Below are 25,768 nucleotides of genomic sequence, written 5' to 3' on the forward strand. Positions count from 1 at the left end.
TGTGACAGACGTGACAGTCTGGAGACGCCGTGGAGAATGTTCTGCTGCCTGCAACATCCTCCAGCATGACCGGTTTGGCGGTGGGTCAGTCATGGTGTGGGGTGGCATTTCTTTGGGGGGCCGCACAGCCCTCCATGGGCTCGTCAGAGGTAGACTGACTGCCATTAGGTACCGAGATGAGATCCTCAGACCCCTTGTGAGACCATATGCTGGTGCGGTTGGCCCTGGGTTCCTCCTAATGCAAGACAATGCTAGATCTCATGTTGCTGGAGTGTGTCAGCAGTTCCTGCAAGAGGAAGGCATTGATGCTATGGACTGGCCCGCCCGTTCCCCAGACCTGAATCCAATTGAGCACATCTGGGACATCATGTCTCGCTCCATCCACCAACGCCACGTTGCACCACAGACTGTCCAGGAGTTGGCGGATGCTTTAGTCCAGGTCTGGGAGGAGATCCCTCAGGGGACCCTCCGCCACCTCATCAGGAGCATGCCCAGGCGTTGTAGGGAGGTCATACAGGCACGTGGAGGCCACACACACTACTGAGCCTCATTTTTACTTGTTTTAAGGACATTACATCAAAGTTGGATCAGCCTGTAGTGTGGTTTTCCACTTTAATTTTGAGTGTGACTCCAAATCCAGACCTCCATGGGTTGATAAATTTGATTTCCATTGTTCATTTGTGTGATTTTGTTGTCAGCACATTCAACTATGTAAAGAAAAAAGTATTTAATAAGAATAATTCATTCATTCAGATCTAGGATGTGCTATTTTAGTGTTCCCTTAATTTTTTTGAGCAGTGTATTATAGGTACTTAGGTTTATTCGTTTTATTAGTAGTTTAGCAGTATTTGTTTTAGGCTTATTAGTAGTTGTACAAAACATTTTTATGCTGTTAAGTTTTTTAATTTTTATTCAATCGTTATAAACCAGTAGTTGCCTTACTGTTATTGTTACTAAGTATTGTGTTTTGTTTATTTTATTTTTAAACATGAGATGGTGCACCTCATTTCATTCTGCAAAATTTTGTATAAATAATACCTAAGAAAAATTAGGGGAAAAAATTCAAATTCATACTTTTGAATGCTAATATAAAATAGGCTATATGAATTTGTCTATTTTCCATTGTTGGTCAATATGACATGCCTAAAAGATAATGGAAATGTGTCAATTTAGTGTATTTTCATCCAAATATCCAACTCATACATTTTTTCAATTACCACTCATTTTTACCATTGAAGACATTGTTATAGTTAACCTCACTGCCTGTTAAGTCCTAGAAATGTAGAGATATGTATGTTGCTGATGTAAAAAAATATTATTCTAACTCTAATCTTTTCTCCCCTACTTTTCTCCCCTACTTGTGTGTGCATGCATGCTCGTGTGTGTGCATGCATGCTCGTGTGTGTGTGCATGCGCATGTGTGTGCGTGCATGCTCGTGTGTGTGTGCATGCGTGTGTGCGCATGCGTGCGTGTGTGCGTGCACGCCTGTCTAGTCAAAAAATGTTGTTAAACACTACCACTGGCTAGTGTTTAACTGTAGTATCTGGAGACGTAGGAGGTTTTCCCATTTATTTTTTTTATTGTATTTGTTTGGGGGGGGGGGGGGGATATATATATATCTCGTCCAAAAGTTTGGGGTCACTTAGAAATGTCCTTGTTTTTGAAAGAAAAGCAAAACATTTTGTCCCTTAACATCAAATTGATCAGAAATGCAGTGTAGACATAGTTAATGTTGTAAATGAATATTGTAGCTGGAAACGGCTGACTTTTAATGGAATATCTACAGAGGCCCATTATCAGCATCCAATACCACATTTAAAATGCTAAACTTGGATTAGCTAACACAGGCTAATTGTTCATTAGAAAACCATTTTGCAATTATGTTAGCACAGCTGAACACTGTTGTTAAAGAAGCAATGAAACTGGCCTTCTTTAGACTAGTTGAGTATCTGGAGTGTCAGCATGTGGGTTCGATTACAGGCTCAAAATGGCCAGAAACAAAGACTTTCTTCTGAAACTCATCAGTCTATTCTTGTTCTGAGAAATTAAGACAAATTGCCAAGAAACTGAAGATCTGGTACAACACTGTGCTGTGTACTACTCCCTTCACAGAACAGCACAAACTGTCTGTAACCAGAATAGAAAGAGGAGTGGGAGGTCCCGGTGCACAACTGAGCAAGAGAACAAATACATTAGTGTCTAGTTTGAGAAACAGACGCTTCACAGGTCCTCAACTGGCAGCTTCATTAAATAGTACCCGCAAAACACCAGTCTCAACGCCGACTCCGGGATGCTGGCCTTCTAGGCAGAGTTGCAAAGCAAAAGCCATATATAAGACTGGACAATAAAAAGAAAAGATTAACACAGACACAGGAACTCTGCCTAGAAGGCCAGCATCCCGGAGTCGCCTCTTCACTGTTGACGTTGAGACTGGTGTTTTGCGGGTACTATTTAATGAAGCTGCCAGTTGAGGACTTGTGAGGCGTCTGTTTCTCAAAGTAGACACTAATGTACTGCATGCTTAACCCGGAAGCCAGCTTCACCAATGTGTCGGAGGAAACATTGTTCAACTGAGGACCGAGGTCAGCCTGCAGGCGCCCGGCCAGCCACAAGGAGTTGCTAGAGCGAGATGAGCCAATGTATAGCCCCCCCAGCCAAACCCTCCCCTACTCGGATGACGCTAGGCCAATTGTCCCGATCACGGCCGGCTGTGACCACAAACCCATTTCTAATCAAATGTTGTTTTGGAGAGTTTTCTGATGTTCTCATGCATTTGGTATGGAAGACTGATCTACCAAGCTAGAAATAGCTAAACGACTGTAGACATGGGGGAAAAAAGGAATGGTTATTCATGGAGTCACACAGAAGTCGGGTCAATGTGAATGTAATAACATTGATGAGAACTGTGGGAAAGAAATGCCCCTAGGCCACAGCAGGGAGACGTTGTCGAGGACCTTGACAGACTCTGTGACGGTGAGATCGAGACATTTAGTACCTAGGATGACTCGTTGGTTTTGTTGATCTGTGCAACACTCGAGACGGGCCTAGGGACCATTGTCTAATTTAATGGGTTTTGTGAACATCCAGACAGTCTTAGTATTGAAGTTGCTATACTTACATTCATATATATATGTAATAAATCCCTCCAGATGAACTAGTTCATTAAATAAGTTATTATGAATTCACTGTTACAATGGAATATAATTTACTGTATTTGTTGATGGTGGAAGAAAAAAAACTCAAGGATAAGTCGATTTGGACGAGTCAAAGAGCCATGCACTTTAGTACCTGCATGGCCTGTTTTACTAAATGCACTCCTGACCTGCATTCCTTAGCTCTCCTCTCCTTTCAAAACGCTTAGATTATAGAATGATTCAAAATAATTTAAAACATCTTAAAAAAAAAAAAAAGGGATTACATCTCTATACGTATTTCTACATATTACATGGATATGTTGAGCATAAAATGAGCGAATAACATTTCATTGAGCAAAAAGCATCCATCGGCTCCCGATATGACATTGTGGTTGTTGAACAGTACAGGTTGTTGTGAACGATGTTACATGAGGATTGGTCTGCGAGGGTGTCGCTGAGAAAGAGGAGAGGGTCTGTGGGAGGGGTGTGTGTGCCGCCCTCATTCCCAGAGTCCTTTGGGGCAAAGCTAGGCGTAGAAGGTCTCCACTTTGACTGCATGGCAGAACATCGTCATAGAGAACACCAAACCCAGAATCTGCACAAAGGGAACACATACACAACCAAAATCAATGTGAGACAACTACATCGTCAATAAAGAAGCCGTGTCCGAATACCCATACTTGCGTCCTAAATAGTAGGCCGCTTGAATACGCAAATGTTTTTACATTTTATAGCAGAAAATCTAGTTTACTTTAAATGCCTGGATGTCATACTCATTTCGGCTTTGACAACAGCTGATAATCAGATATGGGGATTTGCTACAGAAATTAACCAATCACGCGAAACAATGCAATCACATAAGACGCATTCTCAGTATGCGGAAATAGAAAGTTTTATAGTATATACACTACCGGTCAAAAGTTTTAGAACACCTACTCATTCAAGGGTTTTTCTTTATTTTTACTATTTTCTACATTGTAGAATAATAGTGAAGACATCAAAACTATAAAATAACACATATGGAATCCTCTAGTAACCAAAAAAGTGTTCAACAAATCAAAATATATTTTATATTTAAGATTTTCCAAATAGCCACCCTTTGCCTTGATGACAGCTTTGCACACTCTTGGCATTTTCTCAACCAGCTTCATGAGGTAGTCACCTAGAATGCATTTCAATTAACAGATGTGTCTTAAGTTAATTTGTGGAATTTCTTTCCTTCTTAATGCATTTGAGCCAATCAGTTGTGTAGTGACAAGGTAGGGGTGGTATACAGAAGATGCCCTATTTGGTAAAAGACAAAGTCCATATTATGGCAAGAATAGTTCAAATAAGCAAAGAGAAACAACAGTCCATCATTACTTTAAGACATGAAGGTCAGTCAATATGGAACATTTCAAGAACTTTGAAAGGTTCTTCAAGTGCAGTCGCAAAAACCATCAAGCGCTATGATGAAACTGGCTCTCACGAGGACCCCCACAGGAATGGAAGACCCAGAGTTACCTCTGCTGCAGAGGATAAGTTCATTAGTTACCAGCCTCAGAAATTGCAGCCAAAATAAATGCTTCAGAGCTCAAGTAACAGACACATCTCAACATCAACTGTTCAGAGGAGACTGTGTGAATCAGGCCTTAATGGTTGAATTGCTGCAAAGAAACCACTACTAAAGGACACCAATAATAAGAAGAGACTTGCTTGGGCCAAGAAACACGAGCAATGGACATTAGAGTTTTGGTTCCAACCGCCATGTCTTTGTCGTGTCTTTGCTATCGTTAAATTGAAGACTTATAGTTTTTATCAAAGATTCCTGTAATTAGGGATTACGCGATCACTTGAGTAATAACATAACTAATTAACTATGAATTCGAGGGCACCAGGGAAAGTTATTAGATTGCAAAGTTATAATTTCCCAATATAACCTTTCAGATATTTTCATATCTGATCAATAGTCTTCTAATTAATGATTTATTTACTTTACCTCACGTTAGTCTCATTCCAAACGTCGTAAATTGTTGATTATCTGCACGAACCCAGTCTTCACTATGAGTCATCCATACATCAATTGTCTTAAATCATTTATTTATTACTAACTAATTAATTCACAGAAATGCATAAACAAACAAACAAACTTAAAAATAGTTACATGAAATGATGGGAGAAATATGCCCTAGTGGGCTGAACTGGCATGTCGGCTGTTAGACAAAGGAAAAATTGTGGTTCGACTAAGAAGTCACTACAGAGTTCATAATTATAACAATTGACATGCTAATCCTTTACACATGAACGCTCACTCATTCGGGAACAATTGCAATCAATATATATATAGTTACGCTCGGTGTGTGTGTCGTCTTGATCGTTGGAGTGAAGTTAGTTTCTGTTGGAGTTCCTTCTGTCTCGGTTATTGTGGTTAGTTCAGAGTGACATTCGTTATGGAATGGATGTTTCGGCGGTTGTCTTTCTTCGCGTTCAATGATACCGAATTCCTAGCTGCAGACTAGTAGTCAATATCAAAACTTGTTCTTATTCGGCTAAGAGTTTAACCACGTGGTATGGTTAAAGATTCAGCAATGTTACTTAACCTTAGTTCTCCCCATGGAGGATAAACATGGTCTAATGGTAATTTCTTAGAGTTGGCTTTTATTCAGATAGCAGGAAGGGGCTGTCCTTGGATGTCTGACCCAACTGGCTCAGGGGCGGGTCCTCGGGTTTAGTTCAAATCAAAAAGGGATTTGTATTTTTCTTCATTAAACAGTCCAAAATCATATTACACAATTATACAAACAGTATCATACTCACTCATTCATTTTATACAACAAACAGATGTAAACCTCATATCTGAGGTTATTATATAAACAGCGGTATGGTAATGTCGTCCCACAGTCTCTCATGAGTTTCCCACGTGGTGACCAATGGGCATGTTAATAGCTGGACTCTCCACCGATCTTTTATACTTTTGCAGGAACATGAAATATGTTCGTACCTCAAGTTCTGTGAGGTGGGAGAAAATTCCTTTGTCCTGAAAGTTTACCCTCTCTCTTAATACTGTTTGGCCATGAGGAGATTCTCAGGAATTTACGACGTCTCTCTGTGATCACAGCATGGGTTGAAGGAGGAAAGGGAAAGGCAGGGAGAGGGGGATGGGGTTTGCAATACCCAAGCAGGGGACGTCATGACATCTTTGTGAGACACGATGTGGGTGAACGGATCTCCGCATGTGTATTTCCCACTGGGAAGCATTAAGGAGGTGTGATGGTGTGGGGGTGCTTTGTTGGTAACACTGTGATTTATTTAGAATTCAAGGCACACTTAACCAGCATGGCTACCACAGCATTCTGCAGCGATACGCCATCCCATCTGGTGGGACTATCATTTGTTTTTCAACAGGACAATGACCCAACACACCTCCAGGCTGTGTAAGGGCTATTTTACCAAGAATGAGAGTGATGGAGAGCTGCATCAGATGACCTGGCCTCCACAATCCCCCAACCTTAACCAAATTGAGTGAAGCAAATGCAGCCAACAAGTGCTCAGCATTTGTTGGAACTCCTTCAAGACTGTTGGAAAAGCATTCCAGGTGAAGCTGGTTGAGAGAATGCTAAGAGTGTGCAAAGCTGTCAAGGCAAAGGGTGGATATTTGAAGAATCTTAAATATAAAATATTTTGATTTGTTTAACACTTTTTTGGTTACTACATGACTCCATGTGTGTTATTTCATAGGAGGTGTGATGGTGTGGGGGTGCTTTGTTGGTGACACTGTCTGTGATTTATTGTCTTCACTATTATTCTACAATGTCAAAAATAGTAAAAATAAAGAAAAACCCTGGAATGAGTAGGTGTTCAAAAACTTTCGACCGGTAGTGTACATTTAAGAAAATCTAGGATGTTTATACTCATTTAAGCTCGTCTAGTAGAATTCGATGCACACTACCACAGCATTGCATTGGAAGAGGGGGGCTGTGAGTGACGGGCCCAAGTTCTCTTCAAGTAACCAAACAAAACGATGCTACTTAATTGGGAAGATGCCGATAGCGAAGCTGCTGCGGTGGTGTTCACGAGTATTGCATCGTAGGCTACATAATTCAAAAACTTTTTTTTTTATTACCCAAAGTGGATTTCTGTTTTCTCATAAAGTGTTTCTTGTTCTCTTGGCCTTCGTCAGAGCTTTTAAACTAAATACTAAAACATCTTGATTTCTGAGTATGTCGGCACCGGGGACTCGGGATGTGTCTGCGTTATTGATGTCATGTTAATCAGGCTTTTTGTTTTGAACATATGGATTGTTTTAGTTTTGTAGGCTACCTGTTTCATTATTTAATGTATGGATCAAGCCTTAACTCCTTCCCAATGATCAGTGCTTTAGTTTATTATGTTGCTGTCCAGCGGTTCTGAATTTGCGATGCGCCCATCTGTCCACGTTTTTCTGTGCAATAGCCTTTTGATTTGAAAAGTTTTGGTGTGTGTACTAGGCTAATGTATATGATACAGCACTTTGGTTTCACTAACAGATATGTTGAAATGGGACCAAATTATTTGTTTCTCTCTTCAGTCCTTTTTAAATAGGATAGAAGGGCTATATGGGCTACGGTATAGGTCGAATGTGATAGTCTGCCTATAACCAGCCTGAGTAGGCCTATGTAGTGTAGAGAAATTAATCAAATTGGAAATGAGCTATTATTAGGCTGGTTGACAGTGGCTTGTATTCATGAATGCGAAGGTAATCATTTCTATCAAATCCCATTGAGAACTTGCATCATTGACAGAGAGAGAGGATAGAGGATAGAAGTTCAATATGTAGCTAGATGTAGAAGGCTAGTGTTAACTTGCTAACATTGCCCATGAATGGAAGTTAGGCTAGCGAGCAAGCATTTTAGCCAGGTAGCCTAGGACAACAAAAAATTTAAGTGTGTACTGTATGATAGAGTGATAGACTGTTTGGTCAACATGGAAGAGAGGAGGATGGCATTGACGTTTCTCTACAAGTAGGGTGAGTCAACATGTTTTTCTATTTGCACGAAAGCACACAGAAATCAGAACTATGGCTCCACAGTTACTTTAGCCAAGCACCGCTACTGTTGGATAATGCGATGCAAGAAAAATCCACCCGCACTCAGCCCTGCCCCACGTACTCAGCCAGTCAGGAGCCAGTACTACGTTGCGCTCGCGGCATACTGTATACTTTTTACTATGCTGCGTGCTAAATAGTATGAGTATATAGCATGCAGTGTAAGTACACTGCTCAAAAAAATAAAGGGAACACTTAAACAACACAATGTAACTCCAAGTCAATCACACTTCTGTGAAATCAAACTGTCCACTTAGGAAGCAACACTGATTGACAATACATTTCACATGCTGTTGTGCAAATGGAATAGACAAAAGGTGGAAATTATAGGCAATTAGCAAGACACCCCCCAAAACAGGAGTGATTCTACAGGTGGTGACCACAGACCACTTCTCAGTTCCTATGCTTCCTGGCTGATGTTTTGGTCACTTTTGAATGCTGGCGGTGCTCTCACTCTAGTGGTAGCATGAGACGGAGTCTACAACCCACACAAGTGGCTCAGGTAGTGCAGTTCATCCAGGATGGCACATCAATGCGAACTGTGGCAAAAAGGTTTGCTGTGTCTGTCAGCGTAGTGTCCAGAGCATGCAGGCGCTACCAGGAGACAGGCCAGTACATCAGGAGACGTGGAGGAGGCCGTAGGAGGGCAACAACCCAGCAGCAGGACCGGTACCTCCGCCTTAGTGCAAGGAGGTGCACTGCCAGAGCCCTGCAAAATGACCTCCAGCAGGCCACAAATGTGCATGTGTCAGCATATGGTCTCACAAGGGGTCTGAGGATCTCATCTCGGTACCTAATGGCAGTCAGGCTACCTCTGGCGAGCACATGGAGGGCTGTGCGGCCCCACAAAGAAATTCCACCCCACACCATGACTGACCCATCGCCAAACCGGTCATGCTGGAGGATGTTGCAGGCAGCAGAACGTTCTCCACGGCGTCTCCAGACTCTGTCACGTCTGTCACATGTGCTCATGTGCTCAGTGTGAACCTGCTTTCATCTGTGAAGAGCACAGGGCGCCAGTGGCGAATTTGCCAATCTTGGTGTTCTCTGGCAAATGCCAAACGTCCTGCACGGTGTTGGGCTGTAAGCACAACCCCCACCTGTGGACGTCGGGCCCTCATACCACCCTCATGGAGTCTGTTTCTGACCGTTTGAGCAGACACATGCACATTTGTGGCCTGCTGGAGGTTATTTTGCAGGGCGCTGGCAGTGCACCTCCTTGCACAAAGGCGGAGGTAGCGGTCCTGCTGCTGGGTTGTTGCCCTCCTACGGCCTCCTCCACGTCGCCTGATGTACTGGCCTGTCTCCTGGTAGCGCCTGCATGCTCTGGACACTACGCTGACAGACACAGCAAACCTTTTTGCCACAGTTCGCATTGATGTGCCATCCTGGATGAACTGCACTACCTGAGCCACTTGTGTGGGTTGTAGACTCCGTCTCATGCTACCACTAGAGTGAGAGCACCGCCAGCATTCAAAAGTGACCAAAACATCAGCCAGGAAGCATAGGAACTGAGAAGTGGTCTGTGGTCACCACCTGTAGAATCACTCCTGTTTTGGGGGGTGTCTTGCTAATTGCCTATAATTTCCACCTTTTGTCTATTCCATTTGCACAACAGCATGTGAAATTTATTGTCAGTCAGTGTTGCTTCCTAAGTGGACAGTTTGATTTCACAGAAGTGTGATTGACTTGGAGTTACATTGTGTTGTTTAAGTGTTCCCTTTATTTTTTTGAGCAGTGTATATAGTAAGCTAGTCTGGGTATTCAGACACGGCCAGTCTCCATTGAGAATAAAAAGGTACAACCTCATGAATTTGAATTCACTGTAATAGTTAACAATAGTGGCTTCCTTTCAAATCATCTAATTTCGTATCAATTGTTAGTGATATTAACCTGGTTCCAGATCTGTACAATATGTGCTTTAACCAACTCTTGACTTTTGTCCATGCCATTCAGTCTGACCGCAATGCAAGCTACCATAAAACGTTCAGATGCGCAGATATTTGGAATGGGGTCTGTATAGCAAGTACAACCAATGGTCAAAGTTGGAAAAGCAAAATGCCGATCTTCTGGTGCCAAGCTAAGATGCTGTGGTTCCCGGTCAATAGACATCTCTCTGTATAAAATGCTACCCACTGAAACGTAAGCATTGAAAGGACTTTTAATGTGCACTTCAAAATCAAATAAAATGTATTGGTCACATACACATGTTTAGCAGATGTTACTGGGGGTGTAGCGAAATGCTTGTAAACCGTACAACGGTGCCACCAGTGTCTGTACCTGTGTGAGTGCCGTACACAGAGCAAAGATCCACAGGGCCACCAGATTCTCTTGTAGCCAATCCTTCACCCGTTCGTAGCATGGCTGTGGAGACACACGAGAATGGAAACACATATTTTAAAGCACATTATACAAACCCCCCTCATTTATAGCATAAGGAGCCCGAAGTGTAGCCTACAGCAGGGTTGGGATCAATTCCATTTCATTTCACTCAATAGAACAACCATAGAAAAAGTGATTTTATTTGAAAGGTTAAAGAAAACAAAATCAAACATTTTAATGTGTTTCCTCATTCACTCCATCTGGTGCTAGTCTTGGTAGACTTACAAGAGTATTGGCCCACAGACCCTTTTCTACACCGCCCACATCCCATACATGCCTTTAACTCTGCAAATCAGCTCCTTGTCGTGTTAGCTAAGTGGGTCCCATGTGGATGCCTTCCACATTTCGCCCACCTCTGCTCTTTTGAACCAATGTTCCCTGGGATAGCTAACATCCCTGTCTAGCGAAATGGGCGGAAGGATAGGAGTGACTTGCAGATACCGTCGCTCTGTGCTGGGACAACATTTAGACAAGTGAGTGGACTGAATTTCTCATGGCCAACACGAAGAGGATATACACTTAGGCGATGTCAACCAAAGTTTCTCCAACTCTCCCTTTTCAACATTCATTACGTGTAACACAGTGAAAAGGATGATGTACCACTAGACAACTACAAGTCTTTTTGTAAAAAAAAAAAGTGAATAGTTTGTATATCCTCAGTGGTTGTTGTAATAATTAAAGAGAGTGGCATAGGCAATGGCAGACAGTGATGGGACTGGCACAGAGTGCATGAGCCTGGCATGGTACACGGCAGAAAGAAATTATGCCTTACACGGAACCCAAACCGGTTGCGCGCGTGCGCCATCGTGCATAAATGGATTTTGTCCCCCCACACCAAACGCGATCACGACACGCAGGTTAAAATATCAAAACAAACTCTGAACCAATTATATTAATTTGGGGACAGGTCGAAAAGCATTAAACATTTATGGCAATTTAGCTAGTTAGCTTGCACTTGCTAGCTAATTTGTCCTGGGATATAAACATTGAGTTATTTTACCTGAAATGCACAAGGTCCTGTACTCCACCAATTGATCCACACATAAAACAGTCAACCGAATCATTTCTAGTCATCTCTCTTCTTTCCAGGCTTTTTCTTCTCTTGACTTTATATTGCGATTGGCAACTTTCATAAATTAGGTGCATTACCGCCACTGACCTCGTTCGTCTTTCAGTCATCCACGTGGGTATAACCAATGAGGAGATGGCACGTGGGTACCTGCTTCTACAAACCAATGAGGAGATGGGAGACGCAGGACTTGACGCGCGATCTGCGTCAGAAATAGAACTGATTTCTATTTTAGCCCTTGGCAACGCAGACGCTCGTTGGCGCGCTCAATAATTGAATAACATAGATTTCTACATTTATTTTGCAACGTGCACACGACGCGAGCGGTGTAGTCAGCCTGTTAGTCTATAGCACTGCTGCTTTTCAGTCTTCCCTAGAATCAGGGATTTAGGCCTGGGACACCAGTTGAGTGGATTCTCTCGCCAAACACGGGTATTAATCAAGTAATTATATATTAACTAACTACCAGGGGCGAAAGAAAATCAGCACTGCTGCTGCAGACCTCAAAGCCTAGATTTTAAAAACCCCATAGAGTTGATTAACATAAACAAATCCCCATCAGAATCTGTCTAAACTAGAGATATATCTGTGGAAAGCGGCGGAGATACTGCTCTGTTTGTCAGACAAGGAGGCATCCCGAAAATCAGTCTATGACCCCACTATGGTGTTCTCCGTTTTTTTCCCCCTAAGACTCCCAACAAGTGTCACGGGACTAGTCTAAAGGTAACCCGGTACCAGTTTTAAAAAATGAATGGAAGTATGGAAGTAGTTTTGTGACCCCAAAAAATACACAATTATTCCTGAGCTTTCTCCTAGATCTAAACCTTATTCTTTATGATACATTTTTTGACTGTCTGTTTTGCCATTTATGAATGTGTTATAACTTGTGCAGTAAAGACCCCCCCCACACACACACACTTTTAGGGATTAAATACCCCTTATATTTGAATATGCCTTGTACCGCAGGTATAAGGAATATGAGAACAGGTAGTTCTCCTCAGCACAGCAGAGCAGTGTTTCCCAAAGTGTGGGTAGGGTTTTAGCAAAAGCTCAGTAGACTGTGTGGATTGTCGGAGATTTTTCACAGTATAATGTTTTATTTACCTGGTTGGTCACAAGGGAGGCTTTTGAACAAAACATTTTTACATTTGGGCACCAAAAACAACAATAACATTTGGGAACAACTAGTGTGCATGCGCGTGCGTATTCATGTCAGAGAGGGTGTGTGTGTGCATGTGTTTGTGAATGTTTGATTCTGTGCATCTTACCGCAGTCCACCAGGTCCCTGGGTTCTCGAGGCCACAGTTGTCACTGTACTCCAGACAGCAGGAGTCAGGCACACGGCTGGCGTTGTACACTTCAAACCAGTCCGTATGGTTGGTCACGCCACAGCAGCGGAACTACACCAGACAAGGACACTGCATGTCAATGACAGAACAGAGAGGAAAACCGAACATGCTACACACTAAAACCATTCTGCATGATTCATAAACGGAGATCGTTCTCAGGCACTGACTGTAACGCTCGTCGGAAGAAGTGGACCAAGGTGCAGCGTGGTACGTGTTCATGATTCTTTATTGACTCAGAACACCAAACAAAAGAATAACGAACGTCACGTAGGCTTCACAGAGCTAACAAAAAACAACATCCCACAACCTAAGGTGGCAAAACAGGCTGCCTAAGTATGATTCCCAATCAGAGACAACGATAGACAGCTGTCCCTGATTTAAGAATCACACCCGGCCAAAACATAGAAATAAAAATATAGAATGCCCACCCCACATCACACCCTGACCTAACCAAATAGAGAAATAAAACGTCTCTCTAAGGTCAGGGCGTGACACTGACATGTTAAACATATCTGTCACGTCTTTTATTTAGATAGTTCTTCCTCATCACTCCAAATTGGCCATTACTGAATTGAAAATGGATTAACATTTTGCAGTGTTAAGAGGGTAAGCTTGGTTTTAGCTTGCAGTGTGGAGAGGGTAAGCTTGGTTTTATGGAATGAGAACTTTTTTTGCTGCTGTTTTGACATTTGACTCAATCTAGAATTTCACGTTGAACCCATGGTCTCTCTCTCTCTCACTCACTCACTCACTCACACACACACACACAAACGGGACTCTATAATGTAAAAGTGGCCCCCTTCTGTGATAATTATTCAATCTTTCCTCTACTATCTTTCCTCACTTTGTGTTTCCTACTTTCCTTTGCCCATGATTTGAGCAGTGGATTTTGGTCATGAATAATACAAAGCCAAGCACATCAAAGTGAGTGGAGACAAACAGTGTTGTTCTTCGGGGAGCCGTGCGGTCCAATTTGCATTCCTCTTACTGATTGACAGCCTATTTAAAGAATCGAAGGCCATTCTTATTGGTTGGAATCAGGTCTGATTGCATAATCCCTTGTCCCTACGAAGTGGTACATATGATAATGTAATTAGCCTGCAGTACTGTATTTCTCCAAGCTTGAACTGTTTTAACACTAGCCTGGCCCCAGATCTGATTGTGCTGTCTTGCTAACTCCTATGGCCATTGTCATTGTGTCATAAATAGATCTAGGACAAGACTAATTTAAGACGACTGTACTGTTCTACTGTTGACCACCAGGGGGCAGTCTAAGCAGGGCAAGCTGATTTATATTTTAGTCAGTTAGCAGACACTGGATGACTTACAGGAGCAATGAGGGTTAAGTGCCTTGCTTCAAATAAAATAACATTTTATTGGTCACGTACACATGGTTAGCAGATGTTATTGCGAGTGTAATAAAATGCTTATGCTTCTAGATCCGACAGAAGAGCAGTATCTTAACAGGTAATATTGAACAATTCCACAACAAAACCTAATATCTATCAAATTCCACAAAACTTAATACACACAATCTAGTAAAGGAATGGGATGAGAATATATAAGTACAAAATATATGGATGAGCAGTGAGAGCGGTTAAGATGCAATAGATAGTAAAGAATAGATAGTGAAGGATACAGTATACAGTATATACAGTTGAAGTCGGGAATTTACATACACCTTAGAAAAATACATTTCAACTCAGTTTTTCACAATTCCTGACATTTAATCCTAGTAAAAATTCCCTGTCTAGGTCAGTTAGGATCACCACTTTATTTTAAGAATGTGAAATGTCAGAATAATAGTAGAGAGAATGATTTATTTCAGATTTTATTTCTTTCACCACATTCCCAGTGGGTCAGAAGTTACATACACTCAGTTAGTATTTGGAAGCATTGCCTTTAAATTGTTTTACTTGGGTCAAACGTTTTGGGTAGCCTTCCACCAGCTTCCCACAATAAGTTGGGTGAATTTTGGCCCATTCCTCCTGACAGAGCTGGTGTAACTAAGTCAGGTTAGTAAGCCTCCTTGCTCACACACGGTTTTTCAGTTCCGCCCACACATTTTCTATAGGATTGAGGTAAGGGCTTTGTGATGGCCACGCCAATACCTTGACTTTGTTGTCCTTTTTTTTGGGGTCATTGTCCATTTGGAATACCCATTTGCGACCAAGCTGTCTGATGTCTTGAGATGTTGCTTTAATGATGCCATCTATTTTGTGAAGTGCTCCGGTCCCTCCTGCAGCAAAGCACCCCCACAACATGATGCTGCCACCCCCATGCTTCACAATTGGGATGATGTTCTTCGGCTTGCAAGCCTCCCCCTTTTTCCTCCAAACATAACGATGGTCATTATGGCCAAACAGTTATATTTTGTTTCATCAGACATTTCTCCAAAAAGTACGATCTTTGTCCCCATGTGCAGTTGCAAACTGTAGTCTGGCTTTTTTATGGCGGTTTTGGAGCAGTGGTTTCTTCCTTACTGAGTGGCCTTTCAGCTTATAGGACTTGTTTTACTGTGGATATATATAATTTTGTACCTGTTTCCTCCAGCATCTTCACAAGGTCCTTTGCTGTTGTTCTGGGATTGATTTGCACTTTTCGCACCAAAGTATGTCCATCTCTAGGAGACAGAATGCGTGACTTGTGTTCCATTTATTAAAGTGACCAATGATTTCAAGTCTGTAGGTAGGCAGCCACCGCTGTGCTTGTGGTGGCTGTTTCACAATCTGATAGCCTTGAGATAGAAGCTGTTTTTCAATCTCTCTGTTCCAGCTTTGATGCACCTGTACTGACCTCGCCTTCTGGATGGAAGTGGGGTGAACAGACAGTGGCTCGGGTGGTTATTGTCCTTGATTATCTTTTCTGCCTTCCAGTGATGTCGGGTGTTGTAGGTGTCCTGGAGGGCAGGTAGTTTGCCCCCGGTGATGCGTTGTGCAGATCGCACCACCCTCTGGAGAACCCTGCGGTTGTGGGTGGTGCTTTTGCCATACCAGGCGTTGATGGTAATCAAGCCCACTGCTGTTGTAGTGGGTGAACAGGGAGTACAGGTGAGGGCTGAGAACTCACCCTTGTGGGGCCCCAGTGTTGAGGATCAGCGGAGTGGAGATGTTGTTTCCTACCTTCACCACCTGAGGGCGGCCCGTCAGGACGTCCAGGACCCAATTGCACAGGGCGGGGTCGAGACCCAGGGCCTCAAGCTTAATGATGAGTTTGGAGGGTACTATGGTGTTGAATGCTGAGCTGTAGTTAATGAACGGCATTCGTACATAGGTATTCCTCTTGTCCAGATGGGTTAGGGCAGTGTGCAGTGTGATGGCGATTTCATCGTCTGTGGACCTATTGGGGCGGTAAGCAAATTGGAGTGGGTCTAGGGTGACAGGTAGGGTGGAGGTGATATGATCCTTGACTAGTCTCTCAAAGCACTTCATGATGACAGAAGTGAGTGCTACGGGGCGATAGTCATTTAGTAAAGTTACCTTAGCTTTCTTGGGAACAGGAACAATGGTGGCCATCTTGAAGCATGTGGGGACAGCAGACTGGGATAGCGATTGATTGAATATGTCCGTAAACACACCAGCCAGCTGGTCTGCGCATGCATTGAGGATGCGGCTAGGGATGCCCTCTGGGGAGGCAGCCCGGCAAGGGTTAATACGTCTAAATGTTTTTTCCACGTCGGCCACGGAGAAGGAGAGCCCAAGGTCTTTGGTAGCGGGCCGCGTTGGTGGCACTGTATTGTACTCAAAGCGCCCAAAGAAGTTGTTTAATTTGTCTGGAAGCAAGACGTCGATGTCCGCGACGGGGCCGGTTTTCTTTTTGTAATCTGTGATTGACTGTAGACCCTGTCACATACGTCTCATGTTTGAGCCATTGAATTGCGACTCCACTTTGTCTCTATACTGACGCTTTGCTTGTTTGATTTCCTTACGGAGGGAATAACTACATTGTTTGTATTCGGCCATGTTTCCAGTCGCGTTGCCATGATTAAATGCGGTGGTACGTGCTTTCAGTTTTGCACGAATGCTGCCATCCAATCCACGGTTTCTGGTTAAGGAAGGTTTTAATAGGGCTAACAATGTAAGAAATAATACATAATAAAACGAAATACTGCACAGTTTCCTCAGGACTAGAAGTGAATCTGCCATCTCTATCGGCGCCATCTTGGGTACACACACACACAAACACTCTCTGCTTAAGGACTTACATCCGTTTGTACGATCATCCAAGCGTTGGTCAAGCCCACGTTGCCCTCGGTGCCAAAGAGCTGGAGTCCCCTCTTCAAATCCCTCTGGGCATAGTGATCAATCTGGATACAAGACAGACACACAAAGACATCAAGGTGAAGACATAAACCTCCTTACTCATGCAAAACACACACACAAACATTCTCTGTCTTTCTCTGTCTCCGAAACACATGACTTAACCTTATTTACACATTCAGACAGTCAACAAACAAGATATCAATCTGATTGATCGCCATTGCTCTCTCAAAAACTGCCAGTAGAATAATGTAGTCATTTGGCATGTTTGTGTAGAGGGCTACAGGCTGATACCCTCAGTGGTCTGTTCAACCCACTGTCAAAAGGGTTCTCCCACTCGACTAAATCACATCTGTTTACATCCGTTTCAACACAGCCGCAATGTAGCATGAATAATAGACTCTACACCTGATATATTTCCGAGCAATATAATATACTGGTACAATGTAGAACACAAAGGTAACACAAAGGATAAAAGAGCACGAGTAAGGACTTCAGGGGAAGAGTTACTAAAATACAATTTCATGATTTTAGCTTTGTTCTCGTCTTGTATTCCCTTTCTGAAAATAACAGGAGCAACTTAACTCTGACTTTTGCGTCATTCATTGACGTTAATGGGAGACAAATTTGAGTTTAGTGCTATCGCAAGTCAGAATATGGCCCTGAGCAGATACTGTCTCAGACTTCCAATCATGCCTCTGCTGACACTGCTGTAGCTTCAAAAATGCATGATCAAATATTTCTGGCGAAAGACTAATCGAATCTGATATTTTTTTTTAAACTTCTACTCAAAGTTTGATTTTTCAAGCCGAGCCTAATAGGCTCTTATTAGTAGGGAGTGTGAACTGCTGTTTCACTGTTAGCTCAGTATCGATGTTGACCTTGGGACTGCCGTCGCCTCCTTGACTACACCAGGCAAGGTAAGGAGGGAGGCATCAGTTACTTAGAAGGAGAGAGAGGAGCGAGAGAGTGTAGGTGAAGGGCAGAGAGAGCAAAAGAATAAGATAGAGAGAAATGGGAGAGAATGGGAGAGAGAGCAGTAAATAAATTAATAGCAGAGACAAGGTACACAAAAATAAGACAAGGTACACAAAAAATCTCCCAAAACAATACGGAAGATCATAATTCACTGCTTTTGCAGCTGCGACCTGAAAGTAAACATAAACAAAGTTGGCATTATGTGGGTAGAAAACGCATTGTCGTAAGCGGGGTAAATTCCATTTCAATAATAATTTAAAAAACGCTCAATGGAGACATTCATGACATCGGGTCAACAGAAGGAGAGAACTTCTTTCCAGTGAAACCAGCCCTACAGACAAACATACATTTTCTCTCAAGTCAGGAAGAAACATAGAAAGTGAGAGATAAGTGAAAGGAAAATGGGCTTTAAATACAGTAGGGGGAGAGACAATAGCATATCCCCTGTGTATTGCCTTGGAACACACTGACTCGTAATGTGCCGGGTCACCACAAGACAGCTAAACCTGCCATATAAGATTAGAGATTCAAGGAAGGATTTTGAAAAAAAATTCAGCAACTGGCAACCGCAGCAGCCTCAATCTGAAAGTCATCGGTTTGAGTGATTCTAATCAACTTGGTGCTGCTTACAGAAGCTACTGTTGTTTTATACACACTGTTATGGATTAGCCTGAATCATGTTGTAATCAAATGGGAGATGTAGAGACACCTCTCTCTTCCCAAAGCAGCTCCTTATACAGCAGTATAACTATTAAAATATTTCTCCAGGCCTCAAGGTTTGCTGTTTTGTCATGTTTATTTTCTTCCTGGTAGTTAATTATGGATTAAGGCTAAACTAGAGTCCACTCACCTGGTGTCCCAGGTCTGAATCCAACCCTTGCTCTTTCTCATTGTCTAAAAATCTGTCCTCTCCTCAGTCCTCGCTTCTGCTCCTTCATCTGCACTGATCTGAAAGAATGTACCTGGTGAAGGCCACGCAAATGACGAGCTTCCACCATATTTCCTCCCCCCCCCCCCTTTCAAAGCTTTTCCAGTCAGTGCAGTGAAAGGAGAGGAGAGAACAAAGTTTTATTTCAGACATTACATTCGGAAAGAATTCAAACCCTTTGACTTTTTCCATATTTTGTTACGTTACAGCCTTTTTCTAAAATTGATTCAATTGTTTTCCCTTCTCAATCTACACAGAATACCCCATAAAGAAAAAACAGGTTGTTAGAAATAATAAATAAACATTTACATAAGTATTCAGACCCTTTACTCAGTACTTTGTTGAAGCACCTTTGGCAAAAATTACAGCCTCGAGTCTTCTTGGATATGATGCTACAAGCTTGGCACACCTGTATTTGGGGAGTTTCTACCATTCTTCTCTGCAGATCCTCTCAAGCTCTGTCAGGTTGGATGGGGAGCATCGCTGCACAGCTATTTTCAGGTCTCTCCAGAGATGTTCGATCGGGTTCAAGTCCAGGATCTGGCTGGGCCACTCAAGGACATTCAGGGACTTGTCCCAAAGCCACTCCTACGTTGTCTTGGCTGTGTGCTTAGGGCCATTGTCCATTGTCTGAGGCCCTGAGCTCTCTGGAGCAGGTTTTCATCAAGTATCTCTCTGTACTTTGCTCCGTTCATATTTCCCTCGATCCTGACTAGTCTCCCAGTCCCTGCAGCTGAAAAACATCCCCACAGCATCATGCTGCCACCACCCTTTATTTATTTGACCTTTATTTAACTAGGCAAGTCAGTTAAGAACAAATTCTTATTTTCAATGACGGCCTAGGAACAGTGGCTTAACTGCCTTGTTCAGGGGCAGAATGACAGATTTTTTACCTTGTCAGCTCAGGGATTTGATCTTGCAACCTTTCGGTTACTAGTCCAACGCTCTAACCACTAGGCTACCTGCCGCACCATGCTTCACCGTATGGATGGTGCCTGGTTTCCTCCAGACGTGACGCTTGGCATTCAGGCCCAAGAGTTCAATCTTGGTTTCATCAGACCAGAGAATTGTGTTTCTCATGGTCTGAGAGTCCTTTAGGTGCCTTTTGGCAAACTCCAAGTGGGCTGTTGTGTGCCGTTTACTGAGGAGTGGCTTCCGTCTGGCCACTCTACCATAAACGCCTGATTAGTGGAGTGCTGCAGAGATAGCTGTCCTTCTGGAAGGTTCTCCCATCCCCAAAGAGGAACTCTGGAGCTCTGTCAGTGACCATCGGGTTCTTGGTCACCTCCCTGACCAACGCCCTTCTCTCCCAAATGCTGAGTTTGTCCAGGCAGCCCGCTCTAGGAAGAGTCTTGGTGGTTTCAAACTTCTTCCATTTAAGAATGATGGAGGCCACTGTGTTCTTGGGGACATTCAATGCGGCAGAATTTTTTTGGTACACTTCCCTAGATCTGTGCCTTGACACAATTCTGTCTTGGAGCTCTACGGACAATTCCTTTGACCTCATGGCTTGGTTTTTGCTCTGACATGCACTGTCAACTGTGGGACCTTATATAGACAGGCATGTGCCTCTCCAAATCATGTCCAATCAATTGAATTTACCCCAGGTGGACTCCAATCAAGTTGTAGAAACATCTCAAGGATGATCAATGGAAACAGGATGCACCTGAGCTCAATTTCGAGTCTCATAGCAAAGGGTCTGAATACTTATGTAAATAAGGTATTTCTGTTTTTTATTTGTAATAAATTAGCTAACATTTCTAAACCTGTTTTCTCTTTGTCATTATGGGGTATTGTGGGTAGATTGATGGGCGGAAAAAACGATTTAATACATTTTAGAATAAGGCTGTAATGTAACAAAATGTGGAAAAAGTCAAGGGGTCTGAATACTTTCCGAATGCACTGTACTTCAGACATTGTACTGCGTGACATGTTTATTGGACAAGGAATCAGGAAATATGAAGAGAAGGGGAAGGCTGTGTGCATCGTCCCAAAATGACAAACTGCTTATCTATGCTCGTCTGTGATAGTATAGCTCCCTGCAAGGGGTGAATAGTGTCAAAACAGGGCCTTTTTGAGGTTCTATTCTCTCTGGAGTCATTCCCCTTCATTTCGTATGTTCATTCAAATGCATTCATATGTATTCATAGGAAAACATTGACAGAAGCTGTTCACGTTTTGTTACCCACAGCCTATTTTCCTCAATGCTGCTTTGCTCCGTTCTAGTTCTTGTATTATGGTTTCATCTCAACCTGATTGAAATATTGAATTAGACTGTTACCTAAAATCCCTGTTTTTTCCTAGCTGACGGTTTGTATATGACCCTCATTCTGGCTTATGGGGGCTCCCGAGTGGCGCAGCGGTCTAGGGTACTGCATATCTCAGTGCTAGAGGCGTCACTACATACACCCTGGTTCGAATCCAGGCTGTATCACAACCGGCCGTGATTGGGAGTCCTGTAGGGGGGTGCACAATTGGCCCAGCATCGTCCAGGTTCGGCCGGTGTAGGCTGTCATTGTGAATAAGAATTTGTTCTTAACTGACTTGCCTAGTAAAATAAAAAACAATTATGCCTATGAAGTTTGAATCAACAGTTACTTTTACCAGACGTGGGTTCAAATAGGTTAGTGTTTGGTTAATCCTACCTGGAGTGCCAGAAGTCCAGCTAAAGCTTTTGAAACAAAACAAATATCATTTGAACCCAGTTTTTTTTTTTACTGTCAACACCACTACAGGATTTCACCAATGGGTTCCTCCTTTTCACATAAAGAGCCTAACATTTTACATGTTTTGTGGGTAGTCCAATTAATTAGTAATTTCATGTTTCCATTAATTTAATGGGTGAATCAATATGATTAGTGGTGCGTTTTACCAATGAAACATTTCTCTCAGCGTGAAATGAAACTTTTCCATGCTTGAAATTCATTCAGGCAGTGGTTACATGACTCAATTTCAAATTGCTACATTGAACCTCAGAAGTCCCATGTTGCTGAGGTAAAATGTACACCTTGTTTATCTAAGAAACATGATTCATACTAAGATTAAATACAACAACCTGAGTTGTGCTGACGTCAGTTCTAAAATAAACATTAAAGAAAACATCACTGTCTTTCCTTTAAGGCACATTCTGATGTCATCGTTTAAGCTTTTACAAATATTCATTCATTAATCATATTGTAAAAAAAATATGAGAATAATATTGACAGGTGTCTCAGTGAATTGAGCAATTGAATGTATAATTTATTTATTTTATAATGTGTAAACTAACTGAAAATTACTGACAACTTCCATTGACGTGAGTCTGGCCTATTTAAAAAAAAATGTATTTAACCTTTATTTAACCAGGTACAACCCATTGAGGTTAAAAACCTATTTTGCGTGGGTGACCTGGCAAGAAGGCAAAACAGGGAAATATCAGCGTGTCCATAGAACATTACAGAAAAATACAGAATACACACAAAAGACAAAGTGTCACAAGTTAAAGATACAATTGAAGATTAGAAACAACTGCAGTTATCACAAAGTGTTGTCGATCAGTCGACAAAAGACACTTAACTCCCCTAACTTTACAATCTTCTGAAGCATGTTCCAGGATGAAGGGGCATTATGGGATTTTTTTGTTGTTGCCCATCTCGGTTCTAGCCTTAGGAACAGACAAGGTCAGCAGCGACTGTGAACGAAGACTGTATTGAGTGACTGATCTGGTCAGTAAGGAACAGAGATACAATGGGAGTTGTACCATCAATGCCCAGTACACAAAAGTGTACCAGTGCTTTAGCCTCCTGGTGGAGAGAGAGGTCCATTGCACCATAGCATACAGATCACAGTGATGGGTGAGTGATGTAGCATTTTGTAATAGATCTTAAAGCACCCTGATACACTGTGTCCAGAGTTTAAGGTACTTGCTGAGGCCTGCATATAGACAATCATCACCATAATCCAGCACTGATTTTAAAAAAAGTGCTTTGAACAAGATATTTTCTGACTAACATTGAAAAGCAAGATTTGTTCCCGTAATAGAAACCACATTTCAACTTCAGTTTCTTGGTCAAGGTATCAATGTGCTGTTTAAAATTCAACTTTTCATCTAACCAAATCCCAAGATACTTACGGGAGGTGACCCTATCAATTTGCTGGCCTGCTACACTTAAAATCTGCAAGTGACTCCATCTGTTTACATTCAGGGAAGAGAAAACCATCATCTTTGTATTTCTTTCATTAAGCACAAGTTTCAATTGGAAAAGCTGTCTTTTAATAACATCAAAGGCCAACTGTAAGTCCTGAAAAGCCTTATCAATATTAGATGCGCTAGAATAAATAATTGTGTCATCGGCATAAAGATGGAGATTTGCAGAGTCAGTCTTCCCTATATCATTTATATACCGTGTAAAAAAAGGATAAGACCTAAAATTGAGCCCCGGGGAACTCCTTTTGTAAGTCTTCGACACTCACATGTCATACCCTCCTGAGCTACACACTGTTCTGCCAGAAAGGTAGTTCTGGAACCGATCCAACACATCAATACTTAAACCAACCTTTTTTTGGTCTATACAACAGCACGGCATGGTTAATAAAAAGTGAAACAGTGATTTTCCTTGTCCTGAGCATCTAGAATATCACCTGCAACCTTACTTACAGCAGTAATTGTACTATGCTTGGCTCTAAATCCCAGCTGGAATTGAGATAAAACTGAGTTATTATAAAGAGAGTCTTTGAACTGTGAGTTCACCAAGTTTTCCAAAACTTTTGCCAGTGCAGGCAGTTTAGATACGGGACGATAGTTATCCAACAGGGACGGATCTCTACCTTTATGTAAAGGCGTGACGTAGGCTGCTTTCCAGACTTTTGGAATGGTATTACTCACCAATGAAAGATTTAATATGTGAGTGAGAGGGGCAGCAATGATCTCTGCACCAATTTTTTTTGAAAATATGGGTTTAATTCATCCGGGCCAGCTGCTTTCTTAATATCATTCGATTGGAGTTCCTTTACAACTTCTGAAAGCTCAATCTCGGTAAAATGAAATAAATGAACCGTAGGCCGGCATGTGGCAGTTTCATTCACAGCCTCATTTGAGATGTTAGTAAAGAGTTCAATATCAAATACATGCCCAGCTTTAGCAAAATGCCAATTAAACATGTGAAGCAGTTTATTATTGTTAGTCACGTCCATTGAATGTGAGGTCAATTTCAGCAGAAGACCAGAAGAGTTTGTGTTAAAATGATGGAAAACCATTAAATCCATGAATGTTGTCGGGTTATTGAGGTTTTCCTCGGTAGATTTCGTAATAGAAGCTGGATTTGCATTTCCGTATTAGCAAGGCGCACTTATTTCTCAGTGCCCTGAATAAATGCCATTCAATCTGGGAATTACCCTTTCTGGCTTTGGCCCATTGTGTATTTAGTTTATGGATCAAATCAGATAATTCTCCTGTAAACCAGGGATTGTCTCTACCTCTTACCTGGTACTTTTTGAGAGAGGCATGTTTATCACAGATAGTAGAAAACATAGAATGAAAATAGGAGAATGCCTCTTCGATATCTGGAATAAGTACAATCCTGTCCCAGTTGAATGCATAAAGTTCATGCAGGAATGCCTGCTCACAGAACTGCCTAAGATTTTGTTTGACTATTAACCGAGAGGGCACTTTGGGGATTTTAGTGTCTCTAATGCAAGCAACTGCACAATGATCACTTAAAATCATTAGCGAAAATCCCAACGGCCGAGTATTTATGCGGATTGTTTGTTAGAATAACATCAATAAGTGTTGACTTAGAGATGTCTTTGGGATTGAGTCTTGTAACCGCATTTATAATTTGAGTAAAATGTCATGTATTGCACAGTCCTCTTATGGCCTCAGAGTTTGGAGATAACCAATCCCAGTTTAAATCGTCCATAAGGACCTTTTCATTTTCCCCCCAACCACGCATCAGTTCAGCCAGAGAATCCAGGGATTCTACTTTTGCAGATGGAGGTCTATAACGTCCTATCAAATCTAAGTTCACAGCTTTTGATAACTGTAGCTTCAATGCTAAAAACTCAAACTGTTTTGGTTTAGTTAAAGACCTTAGTTCAGTAACCACATATCTGTCTTTAATATAGATGGCTATACCTCCCCCTTACTTTGTCAGTCACATCGATAAACATCAGAACCATCCAAGCCTATAGACTGATTTAGAACAGATTTCTTAAACCAGGTCTCGGACAGTATTAAAACATCTGGGTCAGCAGTGTGAACCCAGACTTTTATCATGTCCAATTTTGCCATCAAACTCCTCACATTAATATGCATCAGTCCCAACCCTGATCTAGTTTTAAAATCATTTGGAGTGGGAAGTTCATCCATAGCCAATGTGCCTGGGTTTGGGTAAATGTTTCCTGATCCATAGCCAATGGGCCTGGGTTTGGGTAAATGTTTCCTGATCCATAGCCAATGGGCCTGGGTTTGGGTGAATGTTTCCTGATCCATAGCCAATGGGCCTGGGTTTGGGTGAATGTTTCCTGACACCAAAAGCAGAAGAATAATAAAACACCTCGATTTGTTTTTTCCTAAAATCTCTCTGCACTTAGATGATTTAAAATAATCCAAACTACAGTCATCTGATA

General features: G+C 42.1%; 1 protein-coding gene across 1 annotated transcript in view; it reads right to left on the reverse strand.

The window, feature by feature from the left end:
• Positions 1-2,657: 2,657 nt before the first annotated feature.
• Positions 2,658-25,768, reverse strand: part of LOC120025198 (tetraspanin-4-like) — a gene marked incomplete at its 5' end in the record, with an annotated part of 35,698 nt that continues 12,587 nt past the window's right edge. Inside the window, 4 exons of the mRNA XM_038969662.1 lie at positions 2,658-3,730; positions 10,478-10,561; positions 12,917-13,048; positions 17,202-17,303. Coding sequence (XP_038825590.1) covers positions 3,662-3,730; positions 10,478-10,561; positions 12,917-13,048; positions 17,202-17,303 — 387 coding nt within the window. The remainder of the gene's footprint in view (positions 3,731-10,477; positions 10,562-12,916; positions 13,049-17,201; positions 17,304-25,768) is intronic.

This window comes from Salvelinus namaycush, chromosome 30, assembly GCF_016432855.1.
Source record: "Salvelinus namaycush isolate Seneca chromosome 30, SaNama_1.0, whole genome shotgun sequence".
Classification (NCBI taxonomy): Eukaryota; Metazoa; Chordata; class Actinopteri; order Salmoniformes; family Salmonidae; genus Salvelinus; species Salvelinus namaycush.